We start from the raw sequence: 18,359 nt of genomic DNA on the forward strand, positions 1-18,359 counted from the left end.
TCCCCGTTGCTGAACACACTGACATGCCAAGGGGTGACACACTCCAACTCTCTGGAGACAGAAGCTCCCACTCTCAGGACCCTTCCAGACCTCGCTCTTCATCTGGCTGTTCGTCTGTGTGCTTTTTCATATTCTTTATTGTATAAAAAATCTGTAAGTGCTTCCCTGAGTTCTACAAATTGTTCTAACCAGTGATAGGATCCAAGGAAGAGTCGTGGGAACCCTGATCTGCAGCCACCGTGGGCAGAAATTGTGAATAACTTGGGGACCTACTACTTGTGATTGGCATCTGAAGTGGGAGTGAAAAATCTCACGAGACTGAGCCCTTGACCTGTGTGTGGGGTTTACAACCAACTTTGGCTCATGTCAGCACTGAATTGAACTGCCAGACACCTAGCTGGTATCGAATTGGCTGCTGTGGGAAAAACTCCCACACATCTGGTGTTAGAAGTAATATGTATATGACAGTAAAGAGAAGCAGGGAGTTTTTCCTATGGTGCTAATATTATATTTGAAATAGAGAAAAAAACATCATGCTCAGAGAGACCTGCCACTTATCTCCAGTTATGGGGACAATAAGCCAGGAGGTGACACGTAGGTAAAAGCTTAAACTCCTTTTTTTTTTTTTTTTTTTTGAGGGCCGCACCCATGACATATGGAAGTTCCTGGGCTAGGGGTGTAATCAGAGCTACAGCTATCAGCCCGCAACACTGGATCTGTGCCGCATCTGTGACCTACACCGCAGCTCATGGCAATGCCGTATCCTTAACCCACTGAGCAAGGCCAGGGATCGAACCAACCTCGGATCTTACTCTGGTTCGTTAACCGCTGAGACACGAAGGGAACTCCCTTGAGCTCCTTCCTTGAAGTCCTTCCTCTTCCCTTCCCTCCTCTCACTCTTTTCATCTCCTTCCCCCTCCCTCTTCTTTTTGTCCAATAGTCATTCCATTCTGCCAACTGAGCCTCCAAACATCCTCAAACATCTACCTGCTTTTCTCTGTTACTATTATGACAGAATTGATCCTATATCACTTCCCTCCTGAATATAAAATATTATCTCTCAATGAACCACCCACCTCCATATGCTCTTATGCTCTTTGTTCCATCTAAAAAGCCTCTTCATCCTTTTCATAGCACTTGTCAGGAGTGTACCCAAAGGGAAAATAAAACTTTACATGAATTATCTAGACAAGAAGGCTTTTTATATTCTCTTTCCTCACTGAATTCAGTTTACTTCTCTCTAATTTATAAAACTGATTGTACAGCTATAAATTTCTCCATTAAACTCTGATTCTGCTCCCCCCTCACTGGACTTTAGGTTCCTTGAAGCCGTATACTGTATCCTAATCATTTTGGTATTTTCAGTAATTATGACTGCTTCTAGGACACATAACTTTTCAATAAATATTAGAAGAATGGAAAAATGGATAGATGAATAAGTGAGAAACAGTATAGCGCAATTAGATATAATTGGGGGCCAAACAGATGTGGGTTTGAGACGTAGCTCTGCCATGTGACTTTGAGTAAATGACTTAACCCCTTTAAACTGTAGTCCCCTAATCTATAAAATCTGTACAACCGGGGAAACGGTACTAACCTAATGGTATTTCCTAAAGGAAATAACACCTATAAAGCACATGACACAATCCTGGTATGTAGAAAGGGTTAAATGTTGTTCTTTTTTATGATGAATGGGAAAAACTTAGCTGAGACGACAAACATATTACAGATATGCAGACTAGACAAACATCACTGGAGAGGAAGGGTCTCTGGAAGAAGAGGAATTCAAAACTTCCTTTGAGGAGAGAAAGGAAGAAAATGCAGAGAACAGATGAAATCTGTTAAGGTCATCTGAAGCTCTGCAATTTAAGTATATTACCCAAGATCACAACTCGAAGTCATTTTTAAGCAGGCCATTCGAAACGGCATCGGGTTGAGACATTGATTTTTATTGTCCAAATACTCAAGGTTGCCCTGTGATGCCAAACCAAGCCAAAAAGAAAGAGCTCTGAATTTGGTCCTAATAATACTCTCCTCTCTAAACTATTCTGACATGAAGCATTTCAAAGAACTTGATCTTTATGAGGACCAAATAGAGATAGGCAACATTTTATTCACATTTTTTTACAATATTTTTATACATATCACGATTAAACTTTCAGAGCCATTACAATATGTTTTGCTCACCCAATTGCCAAAATGGCTGCAAGTCATTTGGGAGTAAAACTATGCAGCATGTCCTTTACCATTTTATTTTGCCAAGCTGCATTTAAAAGGATAAGAATATTTACCGCCACTCTCCGGTCTAAATATATTATAAACCTAAATCCTTCAAAGTTAATAACAATGATGCCAGCTAAGACTTGAGCAACAAAAAGTAAGTTCCATTGTTTCCATTTCTTTCCTCTAACTTATGAATTAACATTTTTTTGGGGTATTGAGTATGCATTCATTTCCTTCTTTTCACTCATCTGTCTGTTTCTGACACCTATTCATGCTCTGAGAATTTTCATGGTGCAGTGTCCCCTATGACATTCTGATGAGAATGGATGTGCCCGACTTCAGCAATGGGTCAAATTCGAGTTCACGGGTATAAGAGTGTGATTAATTAACGTTACTATATTTTAGAACAATGTCTCCCAGCACCATCACAGGTGATTTTTTTTTTTAATGGCTTTCCCTTAAAACACACATTTCAAGAACTAGTCAGTTCTCTTCATGAATATTTTCCCCTTAAATAAATGACACCCTTTCCACATCTCACTATCTGTTAGGTGTCTCCTGATAAGATGGTTAAGATTATAGGGGCTTGGAGTTCCCATCGTGACTTGACAGTAACGAATCTGACTAATATCCATGAGGACAGGTTGGATCCCTGGATTTGCTCAGTGGGTTAAGGATCTGGCATTGCCGTGAGCTGTGGTGTAGGTCGCAGACGCAGCTTGGATCTGGTGTAGCTGTGGCTGTGGCATAGGCCAGCAGCTACCGCTCTGATTCAACCCCTGACCTGGGAACCTTCATATGCCGTGAGTGCAGCCCTGAAGAAAAAAAAAAAAAAAAAGATTATAGAAGCACTATGCTGACTAGATAACCCATCCTCAATCCAAATGACCACAGTCCATGCATCAGTTTATGTTAACCAGTGTGAGTCTCACTAAAGAATGTCAGCTACACGGTCCTCTGTAAATTTCACTCTTTCACATTATAGAAGACAAATACATCACATGCATATATTTTGGCTCTTAAAGCACATCTCTCCCTAAAGGAGTCTATATTTAATGAGTCAGTAAAAGAATCGGAAAAATCTTAATGTGAATAAGTATACTGCATTGTGAGCGAAAGCGACAAATACTAATGGCTTGATTAATTATCAGCATTCCAGAAATTTTGGTGTGTCACAAAATGATAAATTCCTTGACTTTTAGTTATCTTCCCATAATGAATAAAGGAGAGTTATTTGAGAGTGAATATCAATGAGAAAATAAATGAGAATATCTCAAATCATGAATAATACAAAATTAGTTTAAATTAGGTCTAGACATAACACAGACCCCTGCCCACTCGTATTTACTCATTGGCCATTACTACAGCTTTCTCTTCTTCTACTCCAGCAGTCTTCATGTGCAGTGTTTTCCTGTGCAGAGCTTTTGCCTCTATGCCCTTTCCTGGACTAACTCAACGCTGCCTAGGCCACAGTGCAAACAGAACTGTATTCTTCCTTCTCGTTTCTCCCAGCACCTCCTAAAATTCTGCCAAACCAGACATTAAATCAGCAACAAAAAACCGCTTAATATTCTGTAACTCCAATAAACTAATTGTATTTAACCCAGAATTTTTATATAAATATTATTCACACCCAGAACCCTTTAATTAGTGTGTTTTCATTTGATAGTTCAGAAAACTGAAGCTCATAAAGACGTTAGGTGGTCACCTAAGCAGTGCCTCACATCAGCATCTGGCCGTGATTTTGAAATACTAATAAATAGTGCTTCCCTAAATATTACTAAGGGTGGGTTGACAAAAGCATCTTGACACAAGAGCTATCCCACAAGATCAATGAACAACCTATTTCCTACAGTGTTTGGAAAACATTCAAATCTAGTTAATTCTATATGCAATTTTAGATGAATAGCCATAAATAACACTTGCTGCTAAAATGCAGAATTTACTCTGTGTCGAGCTCAGTTCAAAATATTTTTGTTTATTAACTCAGTTAATCTCTACAACACTCCTGAAGATACGCATTATTAGCTCCCTCTTTTCACACAAGCAGAACTGAGGCACAAAGGGTTAGGTTGCTCCAGGTAACCAAGTCAACAAGTAAAGCAGTCTGCTTCAGAGGATACACTCCTTTTGTTTTGTTTTGTTTTTTGTCTTTTCAGGGCTGCACCTGAGGCATGTGGAAGTTCACAGGCTAGGGGTCAAATTGGAGCTGTAGCTGCCAGCCTACGCCACAGCCATAGCAACACAGGATCTGAGCTATGCCTGCGCCCTACACAACAGCTCATGGCAACGCCAGATTCTTAACCCACTGAGTGAGGCCAGGGATCGAACCCATGTCCTCATGGATACTGGTTGAGTTCGTTACCACTGAGTCACAACAGGAACTCCCAGAGTCTAAACTCTTAATTGCCATAATGTGGTGAGTGTGGCATTAATAAAGGATTTTTACTCTTTTAATCTACAGATGTCAAAAAGAATATCCACCCCAAGGGTTGGCCACTGACAAAGGATGGTCTCACTATGTCTGTTAAATATTAGAAAGGATCACAGCACTATCAGAAAAGTAAGAAAAAAAAAAAAAAAAAGCCAAGGAGTTCCCATCGTGGCACAGTGGTTAATGAATCCAACTAGGAACCATGAGGTTGCGGGTTCGATCCCTGCCCTTGCTCAGTGGGTTGACGATCCGGCATTGCCGTGAGCTGTGGTGTAGGTTGCAGATGCAGCTTGGATCCTGCATTGCTGTGGCCGGTGGCTACAGGTCCAATTCGACCCCTAGCCTGGGAACCTCCATATGCCGCGAGAGCGGCCTGAAAAATGGCAAAAAGATAAAAATAAATAAATAAATAAATAAAATTAAAAAAAAAAAAAAGAAAGGTAAGAACAAGCAAGATATAAGACGTAGAGCTAAGGAAACCTAGGAAAACAGATGCATCCAGATTACCAGCTGAGAAGCCACTGAGATGCCCCTCTTCAAGCAAGGGTGTCAGGCAGACAGTAAGCCAAAGAGGCAGAAAAGCAAGCACCATTGGCCCCTGCGAGTAGCACTGTGAGCAAAAATACTGACAGACAGGCATGGATCTCTTCTGGCCCCTCCACACTCCCTGACAACCCTGACAACACGTACTTTGTGAATAATGCATCCCTCCGCAAAGCTTGTCCACACCCATAATGTCCCTGTGTGAACTGCAAGGAGATTGGAAGCTTCCTGCTAGAGAGTAAACCTGGACTAATATCTGAGACAATGAACAGATAATTTGAATTCTATATTTATTTCTTGATCAGAATTAAATAAAATTACCAAAGCTAAGTATGAAGGGGGGAAATTACTGATCAAAGAATCAATCATTTAACTTCGTGACCAATGCTGATAAAATATGTGTAAACCAAGTTCCAGTTCTTTAATGTGGTGACCTTCCTTTTTCTACTTCAGAGACTAGTTCATTCATTCTTTAGCTCGCTGGATACTAGCTAGTAAAGAAAGAAAGCAAAAAGTAGAGGGTGCTTCAAGCTTCTACAGGAAGGATCAAAATACTAGCACACGTCGGCTTTTAGAGATGAGGATGCCTAATAAAACCTGGTACTTCCTTATTCTCTGGGAAGATGAAGACACACTGCTTTAACCAACACATACCCTTGCGGCATCTAAGAAAAAGTCTGTCTCATTTAAGAGTTATCAAGATGCTAAAGGAGAAGATACAGAATTTGTTAAAATCCTATCTAGCATGTTTTTGAAAACCACTTCTTAGATATAAATTCTTACTTTTAAAGGACAGAAAACATGAAAGCAGATGAGCAATTATCTACAAAGTATCCGTCCCTGTTGATACAGCAGAAGCAAAAAGAAGCAGCCCCAGACACTGAAGCAGGCACTTTATAGTTTGCCCTCGGCAGTAGCAGCTCCCCAGCCAGAGCTGGAGTACATCTGCAGCTGGTCTACATTTTTTCTCTGACCCATCTGTGAGCAGCTGAGACATTATATATGGCAGGAGATGCCCTATTTAGTGAGGACAGGTTATTTGGGCTTTTTCAGAAATTCTAAAAAAGGAAACACTTGGTCTTTGCCCTCCCAAATCTCTCCCATCACTATGCCCAGTCCCTTCCCAGGGCACTCTTACTGCTTACTTGGGATACTGTCTAGATTGAATGAAGGGCAGAATCTCAGAGTCTTGACTGGATGGAGGAAGCAGTAAATCTCGAAATCGTTCTGTCAAAAGAAAAATAAACATCAAGCTGTGAAAAACAGGCCATAAAATCATTTTAAAATAGATTTATTTTCTATTCTTTTAACTCTTTAACTATTTCGACTGCACATCTTTTACTAGAAACTTACCCACCATTTTATACACTACTAAAATATGGCTTTATTTCAACTCTATGACCATGTGTCTTTTTATGATTATGATATAACAAATGCCTATATAAAAATGGCAAGTATTCATTAGTATAGACAAATACTGAAATTTTATAAATGAAACATTAAGGGAAACACATGACCAATGACGATACCAAGAGACGCACCATCTCATTGGTTCCCTGGGAAGTGAGAATTAAAAACCACACAACAAAAAAAGCATTCACATTAAGTGACATTCAATTAACAGAAATTCATCTCACAAGACCAAGTATTAGAGAGAGTGTGTATCAACATCAATAAGTTCTTATATGGTTCTGGTGGGGATGCCAGTTGGTGTAAGAACTTTGAAAAACAATCTGGTATTCTTTTTTAAAATTAATTTTAAAAATTCTTATACAATTTTTACATAATATTTACAGGTTACTTTCCATTTACAGCTATTACAAAATATTGGCTATATTTCCCATGCTGTACAACACATCCTTGAGCCTACCTTACACTTAGTAGTTTGTGCCTCGACTCTCCTACTCCTATATTGCCCCCCATCAGTAACCACAAGTTTGTTCTCTGTATCTGTGAATTGGCTTCTTTTTTGTTATATTCACTACTTTGTTGTATTTTTCAGATTCCACATATAAGTGATAGCATAGAGTATTTGTCTTTCTCTGTCTGACTTAGCTCAACCATTGCATACCCCATAAGCCAATATTTCCATTCCTAGGTATATCATCTTCAGAAACTTTCATATATGTCTCTAGCAGCAAGCGAAAGAGTATTCATAGCAGCACCATTCAGAACAACATAAATGGAAACCACTCAATTGCCTATAAACAGAAGAATGGATGATTTATGGTATATATGCACAATGGAATATTCCTTAAAGTGAAACAATGAATTCAGTTACAAATAGAAACATAGTGAGTTATATTAGTATGATATTGAGTGTAAAAAGTATCAGAATATTACATAGAGAAGAAAATTATTATTTTTTTATTGAGTTAAAAAAATAACTGGAGTTCCTGTCCTGGCTCAGTGGTTAACAAATCTTACTAGTATCCATGAGGATGCAGGTTTGATCCCTGGCCTTAATCGGTGGGTTAAGGATCCGGAGTTGCCGTGAGCTGTGGTGTAGGTCACAGATGAAGCTGTGGCATAGGCCAGCAGCTACAGTTCCCATTCACCCCCTGGCCTGGGAACCTTCATATGCTGCCGATATGCCCCCCACCAAAAAAGCAAAAAAAAAATAACTAAGCAAGGTGTTATTTAGGTACGTTACATATGAAACAAAGCAAACCAATGAAAAAAGCTATGGTATACAGAGTTCAGGATAATGGTTACCTCTTAGGAGGGGTAAGGAGGGGAAACAGAAGAAAAGCCAAAAGGTAGGTGTAAGTAATTGTTAATAATTTCATAAGTATTGATCATAAATCAGTAAATGAATGAACGACGGCCAGGAATTGTCCAATGGTGACAGTGGACCATGAATCAAGAATTTGATTAATACAATTTTGTGCTTATGAATTCATAATGAAGGAAAGAGGGAGAAAAGGAGGAGAAGAAAGAGGAAGAGAAAGTGACAGGGAGGGAGAGAGGGAGCCAGAAAATGGGAGGAAAAAAAAGAGAGAGAGAAGGAAAAAGAGAGTGCAGAGGAAGGAAGAATCCTTAGGTCTATCTTAAAAATAGTTATAAGGCAAAGCTATCTGCACTGACAGAGTGAGTAATCTATCCTGACCCCAAGTTTCTAGGTCATTACCTCTAGAATCATGACCCCTCCTCTTTCTCTCTCTCTTGCTGCCAAATCTGGAATAGACGACTTTACTGGGTACTCCTAGTACACTCTCTGCTCACATTCTCATGGAATGTACTGCATTACACTTGCATTGTTATACACAGTTGTCTATCGACCCTTCCGTCTCTTCCCAGCAGATGGGTTTTGTGCCCCCAGGACACACAACACTATCTGATACGTATGGAGGTGCTAAATAAATATTAGTTGAGAGACTATTTCCAATTTCCATTTTTACTGTCTGTAGAAAATTGTTTGCCAAGGGTAATCTTCATTCTTTTAGAAGAGGCCAACTGCTCATCCATCCACCATAAATAGCCAGGGGACTTGAACTCCAGCCTTGACAAAGTCACACCATCAGGGTGAGATAGAGTAGACAGCTGAAACTCCAAGCTGCAATAAACCCATCACTAACTGAAAGCGAGTAATTTCTAGAAAATACTGAAAATTCACACTCGATGACAATCACCATTTCCAGGCTACTGAACAGCGAGGTGTTACACACCTGTGAGCCCAGTGGTTACAATGTACAGCTGAGAGTAAAGATGTGGATTTTACGTTCTTATGTATTAAAATATCAAATCAGATGTTTAACTGACCTCTACTCTGCATTTTGTTTTTACCATTCTTACAGTTCTTATAATACACTTGGAAAGGAGCAAAGAAGATTTAAACAGAAGTGGCTGTCCCCCAGAGTCCACAGATTCATGACAGCATACTTTATTTTTCTCCTTTAAGCACATGTAATCTTTGAGTTCATATTTTTTAAAGCTATGTTCTATTATTAACTGATATACTATTTTTCATCAACCAAATTAATGCTTATTTCAATGAAATGACTCGTAAATTTTTCTGATGATAAGGCCCTTGCTTTTCAGTCTGCTTCCCAATTTACGTAGCATCACATTAAATGAGTGATTTGCAATATTTCTTTTTCTTTCTTTTACCCTTCATTTACCGATTTCCTAAAGTGGGTCTTGAAAAATAAAGCCCAAATCCACAACAATCATGAACTTTACACACCAAGTAAAGAACTGTTCAAACAGCTATATTAAATATGATATATCCTTGGGTGCTAAAAATTAATATTAGTTAAAGTTTTACTGAATGATTCCCAAACTGATTTCAATGCAAAGTAAAACTAGAATTATTAATATAAACAACTATAATATAATACAGCCATCAACTCTCCCTGTAAAATCACAAAGCTCATTGATTGTAAATCTGGAAGAAAATCTCTGAAGATGACACTACATTGATAAGACTAAAAAAATAAACAAATAAACAAAAAACAACTCCCCCCTGCCCCAAGCAAAAATAACCTATGAGATCACTCATAAAGCGCCCAAACTATACAATCTATAGTTAATATTCCTAGATTTGGAGCACCCTTTAATCTGAATATCATAAATGCAAAGAATACCAGGGAACTTGAAGACTCTTGAATAGCTATTGCGACTATCAAAAAAAAAGGCCACATATACAGAAACAAAAAATATACACAATACCTAAAACCATCCTTTTTAAAATTTCTATCTTTATATTGACAAATTCCTAAATGTGAATAATTAATTTTTTCCCGCAGAAGTATGATTGCTTAGTTTTTGTTTATAAGAATAAAAAAAGTGGGGAGTTCCCGTCGTGGCGCAGTGGTTAACGAATCCGACTAGGAACCATGAGGTTGCGGGTTCGATCCCTGGCCTCGCTCAGTGGGTTAACGATCCGGCGTTGCCATGAGCTGTGGTGTAGGTTGCAGACGCGGCTCGGATCCCGAGTGGCTGTGGCTCTGGCGTAGGCTGGCAGCTATAGCTCCGATTAGACCCCTAGCCTGGGAACCTCCATATGTCGCGGGAGCAGCCCAAAGAAATAGCAAAAACACACACCAAAAAAAAAAAAATAAAAAAAAAATAAAAAAAAAATAAAAATTATCCCTAGAAAAGCCCAAGTAAATAAAAAAAAACGTTTCCAATGCTTATATTAGTTGTTCTTTAGCCTTCTAGATCTCAACTGTTTAATTAATATCCTATTCTTTATCTGATGCTAAGGAAGAAACCAAATTGATGTTTCCTTCATGAAGTAGCAACATTTCTAAAGTAATACTTCTTCTCTTGGAGCAAATGTCACACCAAATGATCCGCTTTCTCGGTAGGCCCAAAGTCCATTTCTTAAGAAAATGGCAGTTATCCAAAGACTAAGGCCCTTCCACAGGGTTTCTCAGAACAATTTCATTACAGTCACTGAAAAGAATCAGAGGATTTTTTTGCCAAATGATATTTGTGACGAGCTGACTAATGATGTGATAATGTCCAAGCATGATTTTCTACCAGTGGGGGAATATATCTTAATTAACACAAGCTTTTGCAGCCTTTCACCCACTCTTCTTTTCTCTTATTTAATCAACAGAAGGATTCTGACATGCTGAAACCTGGATGACATGCTGCACACAATTACATTAATTTGGGTTCTCTGGACAACCAACTGTGAGACAATACACTTAATTATTTGAAAACAAAGATGAGAAAAATAAAATACTCTAATTCTAATTCAAACTTTTTTGTACATTCACTGGGACCCAAGTTCTTTATCTTCCCCTTTGTGAAAAATGGTCGATTGGTGATTCTCTCCACGATGCAGAATGTAACAAACACAAAAGAATCTACATAACAACAAAAGCACTATGCAAATATGTTCCTGAAATGAGAAAATAAAATCTTCTCCCTACCACTATAAAAAAGGAAGAAAAAAATGAAAAAAGCAGTCAGCAGGTAGCCTCCAGCTGTTAGTTACATCAGAGTCTGCCTCCTAGGTGCAGGGGAAATGGCTTTCCCAGAACAGCTGGAATCCAGTGACTGAACAAGGCAGGGGTGTTTTAACTGAACATAAGCAGCTTGGAGGGGTAATATATGCGCCAGAGCTTCCCACACTTTTTGTAGAGGTGACATGGCGTTTCTGGGAACTTCTTTGACCCAATCCCACTGCCCTCCTCTTCCATTCACAGGTGTTGACCCTTACAAGCATTTAATATTTACCAATTACTTCACAGAGTTCGTTTCTGGTGAACCCAACCTGCAAGAGGCGAGCTTAATTGACTTCCACTTGGTATTTAAAGATCGTCCATGTTCTTGGCTAATATGGAGGAAGATGCACGTGTGTGGATTTAAGTCAGAATAAATCCTTTCGTTTCCAGATCTTTCCAGAGGAAAGGTAACTAACACCTTCACTGCCAGTACAGATGCTCACTGTGAAAAAGAAATGCTCTCAGAAACGCCCTGAGATAGCCATACCCTGAGACAAGCCTGGGCTGATGGAAGGAGAAATAAACAAGGGGTATACCAGCCAGCTGCACCATGGCCCATGCTGTAGTCCATGAGATGCACACAGCCATGAAGCTGTGACAACATCAGTGGGAAATACAGAAAATGATAGTGTAAGCTGATATGAGAAATGTATAGGAAACAGAGGATAAACACTCTAAAATGTACAGAGTAGCCTGAACACTCTTACTATAGTGTTTTTGTCCTTTTTAATGAAATGTAACAAATCATTTCAATAGTATTAAGCTCAGAAAAGATAATTATAAATTAAAAAAGTATATACTAACTAGTTTTCTTTTTCAAGGAAGTTGGTGATGAATACGCAACAAACAAAATGTTTGTCAATATCTGCCAACCACCCTGGAAGCCATAATCATTTCAGTGAACACATGAAAACGCTCACATCTGTTGATGATGAATCAGCATCTACGTTAAAGTTTTCATTATTTTACAGAAACTATGTACAGTGATGATAATTTAACACACAAGTATGTAGAAGGTACACTTTAGCAATTTTTACACAAATACAAAAGAGTGGGGTCTACCTATTGGAGTTAAAGAAGAAGCAATCATAGCAAAAAGACCAAAAAAAAGAAGAAGAAGAAGCAATGTCACGGATGAAGAGGTGAATTTAAGACTAACAATAAAACATGAAGAATGTTTCTTTTACCTGCAAGTACTAAAAACCAAGAGTAGATTAAGGGAAAAAAATACATAAAGGAGGGAGAAAAAGGACATTATTTTGATAAGGGGATTCTGATGTATTCTGGCTAAATACATTTATTCAAGGCATGCATTCTGGAATTTGGCTGGATTCAAAGACCCACAGGCCCACCCACGGTGACACAGACTAAAGCCAAAACTCTGTTAACTTCCTCTGAGGCAGTGTCACTGGTAATAACGTTTTGGTTCCTCAAAAATAGTGTCACCTTAAAGTCAATGTTTAGTTCCCCCAAATTTGAACTGTCTGGTTTCTCCTTAGCTCAGGATGGTATATAAGCCTCAGCTGCCTGACTGCCAGGGACCCCTATATTTTGAGGGTTCCCATACATATGAAATTACATTTTTTTTCTTGTTAATCTGTTTATGTCAATTAATTAGTAGGCCAACCAAAGAACATAGAAGGGAAGAAGGAAAAAGTTTTCCTCCCCCTATCAACTTGAAAATTAATTTAGAATATAATTACAAAATTACTTACTGAAGAAAAGCAAAGCTGTTCTCCTAGGGATTCAAAGAAATTAATGGTTTGTCAAAATTTAATGTTTTATTTTCCCGAGGAAAGAAATATGCACACTAATTTTAGAAAAAAACAAATTACTTCAAAAATGAGAGTTAAAGGGCAGACTTAGAGGACCAGCACACCAAGCAGAAAGACTGAGTATAAATTTTCCTTTTCTGAAAAGTTTAAATCAAGTGACTGTTCTTTATTACCATGGTAACCCAGTATTGAATAACAATAGTTTCTATTTAAAATATTGCTTTCAAAGCAACATCAAAGGCATTCAAATTAACACTATTTTAGAAAAATCAGAAAATCTAGTTGCAGAGCAAGAATATTTTCCTATTAAAGAAATAGACAAACCTCCTGATGGTAAAATTCACATGGAAATGGACTGCAGTTCTCGAAGAAAAATATAATCAGCTGCATGCCCTGGTTATATAAAACTACCTTCTCCACAGATATTAAGCCCAATGTCAAAGGAATATTAAAAAAAAAAAAATCTTGTCTTATCCTGGGGGGACAAGTCCACACCTGCAACTCAGAAGATGTGAACACAAAGCGCAATATACACAACCAGAGCTAATTCAATGATGATGAACCCTAATAGGAGCTAGCAAGAAAACAAAACTAAAAGTCCCATGCTTGGCATTTATCCTCCACAATACTCCCTGTGAGATCGTCTCAACCCTCCCCCCAGTGAATTTATTATCATTCCTACTTTCTGTGGAATTAAATTATCCTCATGGTAAGATACATTTCTCTAAAAACAATCCCACAGCTTTGCATCATCAATGAGCTGGGAAATGAGAAAATTTCATCAATGCAACATGTTGTAGGTGAGAAAACTGAATACCAGACTGGCTGATGCACCGGCCCAGGGCCCTATGGCTAGCAAAAGGCAAAGAGATCAAAACAAAACAAAACAAAGCAACCCCCTCTCTCCCCCCCAAAAAAACAGAAGCAAAAAACAGCCCCCCCACCAAAACTCACAGCCCAGTGTTCTTTCCACTACATCATTTTCAAAAGAGAAAATACTCTACTCCCCTTTCTCCCTCCTTCCTCCTTTATTTTCTTCTTACCTAAGGATTACATAATAACAGAAAAATGCAGCGAGTTCATATACAATCTGTATACCTGCTATTTTCAAAAGTGTAGGGTCTGAGGGTAGGCAATGCAATATTACACAAAGGAAAACTATTTAACAGATCCTTTTATTTTCAGAGCAAGCCTAGTGATAAAAGTCTATTCCTTTTTAATACTTATTACTCTAATTCCTACTTGCTAAACATACTATTTTTTTAAAAAAAAGAAGTCAAAAGTAGCTTTTGAAAAAACTGCCTCTAAATACATCAATGCATCAATGTCTACAACTGGCTTTCTTATAAAATATAAATTCTCTCCTGTTGTCACTGAAGCTAAACTACAAAAATTGACAGAGTGAGGAAAAAGAACCAGAGGTTCAAGGAAAGCGAAAGCAAGTAAGGGAGGCATTTTCGGATGCGCACATTATCGCTACTAAGCTTTTCACAATCTGCCTCTTAAGGAAAAATGTTTTCTTTTCATTTGTCACAGCAAATGCACTTTTTTGACAATGTTGGCATTCAACAAAAGAAACACCTCAAAGTGATCAAGCCTCAGCTTGATACTAATTCAGACCCTGCTTTCTGCACAAACTCTCAATACCCCCTGGGTACATATTCAAGAAGGAAAAGGCAATTTTATTCAAGATCCAAAGAAACTGGAGGGTTTTTTTTTTTTTTTTTTTTTTATGTTTTTGTGAAGTTCACACCTAATACCCTGGAAAATATATGGTCCTTTGAAACCTACCAAAACCAACCCTGCAAAGGGAGTCTTCTCTGTTTTTAAATACAGGACCTCCTGGTCAAAGAACAAGCCAATGAAATGATGGATTAGGGAAGAGCAACAAGCAAATGCATGAATTTGTTTCCTCCATGAGGTTGTTTCATTGGATAGGTCTGGGTTCCCCCTCACATCTCTGGTTTTCTTCTGCATATGCATTCCCCACGCCAGGACTGCTTGTCCCCCCTTTAATCAAACCCTGTCCAAGATTTCAGGGCCAACTCAGATTCCCATTCTTTGAAGAGGCCTTCACAAATTATGCCTACCAGTAATAATTTTTACTTTTGTTTCAGCATGGTAAGTTTAGGTACTGGAAGAGAGATTCTTAATCTCTTGTGGATAGAATTAGATTCAATTTGTTTGTCTTGGTATTCAATATTCTTTAAAGAAATTGTCTCCTACAGTGAGTTCCTGTTGCAGCTCAGCGGTAACAAAACTGGCTAGTATCCATGAGGACACAGGTTTGATCCCTGGCCTCACTGAGTGGGTTAAAGATCTGGTGTTGCTGTGAGCTGTGGTGCAGGTTGCAGATGTGGCTCAGATCTCATATTACTGTGGCTGTGGTGTAGGCATGCAGCTGCAGCTCCAATTAGACCTCTAGCCTGGGAACTTCATATGCTGCAAGTGTGGCCCTAAAAAGCAAAAAAAGCAAAAAACAAAAAACCGTCTCCTACATATCTGTACAGCCTTATCTCCTAATATTTCTAACTATAAACTCTGAGCTCAGCTGCATTAACATCTTATTGTTTGCTAATGACAATATGCCTTTTATGGCAATGTGTTCTTTCTTCCTGCAGTGCCCCTTTCTGCCTAGAAAGCTCCTACTTTAAGCTCCATTTTTCAAATGCAACTCATTATACCTACATAAATTTTCTAATTTCCCATGGCAGAATAAGTTACATTGTCTTAAAGAATTATATATCCTTTAGCATAAAGTGTCAATATTTTGCATCCTCACTAGCAATAGATATTATCTTAATAAAGGCATATTTCTTAATAAAGAAAATCTTTGTTAACTGATAGGTAAAATATAATATTATAGTTATTCTAATTAACATCTATTTGACTGTCATGATTTATTCTGTTCACATAGTTTATCCATTTCTTTTTTCAGCTTATTTCTTATTGAACTAAAGGAACTCTTTATATATGTATAAAGAGTTATGTATATGTATTACTGCATATATAAGTGATTTTTTGGTTGTTGTTTAATTATCTTTTAATTTTGGCACGATTTTAAAAATTTTATGTCATTAAATCTACTTCATTGTCTGTGTGACTTCTTCTACCCTAGGTTGGCCTTTCATATGGAGAGTTTAATTTCTGTATTTTCTTCTGATGCCTCTACAGATTAATTTTTTTATGTTACCGCACTTCACCTATCTAGAACTATTTTTTAGGCGTATGAAGTAAAGATTTAATGTTTTTAATAGTTAAGTGCCAAATGGTTCGAATATTTATAAACTAACACTTTATATTGATCTATGGCACTTCATTTATCATAAGGGATGTATTTTCTTGTAATTAAAGGGTCTATTTCTAGGCTATTTTCCCCTTTGCTAATACACTTCTTGTCACTTTTACCCTAGTACCACAGCCCTCATACTACTTGAACTTTACAGTAGGTGGTGTGGTAAGTTATACAGGCTTTACCATAAGAGGAGCCTGAAATCAAATCTCAACTTAGCAGCTTAATAGCTTCATGTTCCAAGGCATGTTATTTAGGTCTTAGTTTGTAAAGTCCATTTCACTTAATGTTTTAATAGAGTCAGTCTTATTCAAATTTTTCTAGATTTTCTTGTTACTCAGTTTTCTTCAAATAATATTATGTTTGATCTTGAGATCTGATTTTAATGGACATTCTATTAAAGTTATAAATTATTTGGGGAAGAATTAAGAGTTTTAAATATTTTGCCTATAAAGCTAGAAAAACTTCATGTCTCTCTTAAATATTCTATTCTTTAAAAAAAAGTCTTTAATTTTCTTTATATCACTTGATTCTCAATTCTCATTAAAGTTATATCATTTTTTCCCCTCTGTGACTTCTTAATGTGGAAAAAATAGCAACCCCAGTGGATGCCTTTGATGAGCTTAGGAAAATTTTTGTTAGAAGTTTAAAGGAGTTCCCTGGTTAACAGTTAAGGATCTAGTACTGTCACAGCAGTGGCTCAGGTCACTGCTATGGCTCAGGTCACTGCCGTGGCACAGGTTCAATCCCTGATCTGGGAACTTCCGTATGCTATGGGTGCCCCCCTCAAAAAAGAAGTTTACATTATAAAGGCCAACTTCTCTAGCTAAATCAACAAGAAAGTACAATATATAATACAGACAACTAAGAATCTCTTTTAAGAGATGATTTGGAAAATGTTTCCTCCTTTTCTGCTCTGTGGCAAAAGAAAAAAATAGGAGTCTTCATTTATGTACATTCATTCCCAGGCCTGAAAAAAAGAACAGAGATAAATTCCCATTTTTATTGGGATTGCATTCTAACGCTGGCTGTCTTTTCCATCATGCTTGCTGCCAACGCTGGACATCTGTGTGGTTGAGTAATACATCTCAACCAGCAAAGACACACTATTCCACACCACCACTGAACAATCCACCACTGCAGCAGCAACAAAAGGTTTTCAGTGATATTGTGAGAGCCTATTGTCAGAGGAATACATCACAAATCAGAAGGAGAAGAAAGAAAGGACAAATCACTTGACTATTCTTGAAGGACAGTCTAACTCTGAAAACATATTTTTTTACTTGCTCCAATCAAAGGCATAACTTTCTTCTAGGTATTGTCACTAGAGACATCGGGATATGCAAAGTTTTCTTGTGGATCTTCTCTCCTTTCCCTTCCTTCCTAATTATGTTGGTAGCTACATCCCAAGACATTTTACTGGTTTCTCAAGACAGTGCCAAAAAATAAGATTTCCTTCTATTTGTAAGCTCTTCATCACATGGCCACAGGCCATTTTAACTTTTCTTCGCTTAACTCTATTATCTATTCTACTACTCAGTCTAGGTACATTTCTTGGGGTTTCCTAGTATTGCATGTTCATTATTTTATTGTCATCTCCAAATTTTTTTTAATTTTGATTTCATGGAAGAGTTTACTCTCCCCTTTCTATTTATATCTGTTTATGAAATCCCGCCCTCCTCCTTTGCTAAAGTTCAAAAATCATAATAAAAGCAAGAGCATTTTTATTAGCCTTTTTCCCCTCAATGTTCTCTTACTTGATGGGCTTCGAATCCACAGAAGATAAGTACGGTCCTTTGGTATGAGCATACTTAATGTCTTAGGTGTGTTCATTTGGATGAAAGTAAAGAGCACTGCATGACTAGAGTTATAATTAGGCTTAAAATTAAAAATTACAATTTGTTTAGGGAACAGGAACTACACTCATTTAGTTTCCTTTATAAAGTACTTAGCAATTACATCAAGTGAATGATTACTTAAAAATGTTCCTCAGGATAATGACAATGGCACAGAAATCCTTGTCTTTGGCTTTGAGATTATTTAGTCCATTACCACTAGACTGATTTGGCAAAATAACATATTCCTTCTTGACCACCCACTTCGTGACTGTCATATTTTTGACATTGCTTAAG

General features: G+C 37.7%; 1 protein-coding gene across 26 annotated transcripts in view; it reads right to left on the reverse strand.

Moving 5' to 3' along the window:
• Positions 1-18,359, reverse strand: part of NOX4 (NADPH oxidase 4) — a 148,530-nt gene that overhangs the window by 33,117 nt on the left and 97,054 nt on the right. For all 26 annotated transcript variants that reach the window (XR_014814878.1, XR_014814876.1, XR_014814877.1 and 23 more), the window contains one exon: positions 6,346-6,427. Coding sequence is in view for 21 of the 26 variants with exons in the window: in XM_084975630.1 (XP_084831756.1) it covers positions 6,346-6,427 (82 nt within the window). In the remaining 5 variants the exon portion in view is untranslated. The remainder of the gene's footprint in view (positions 1-6,345; positions 6,428-18,359) is intronic.

Source organism: Sus scrofa, chromosome 9 (genome assembly GCF_054392235.1).
Source record: "Sus scrofa isolate SSC_HxYL_T2T_F1_AM1 chromosome 9, Sscrofa_HxYL_maternal_Yorkshire_Landrace_v2.0, whole genome shotgun sequence".
Classification (NCBI taxonomy): domain Eukaryota; kingdom Metazoa; phylum Chordata; class Mammalia; order Artiodactyla; family Suidae; genus Sus; species Sus scrofa.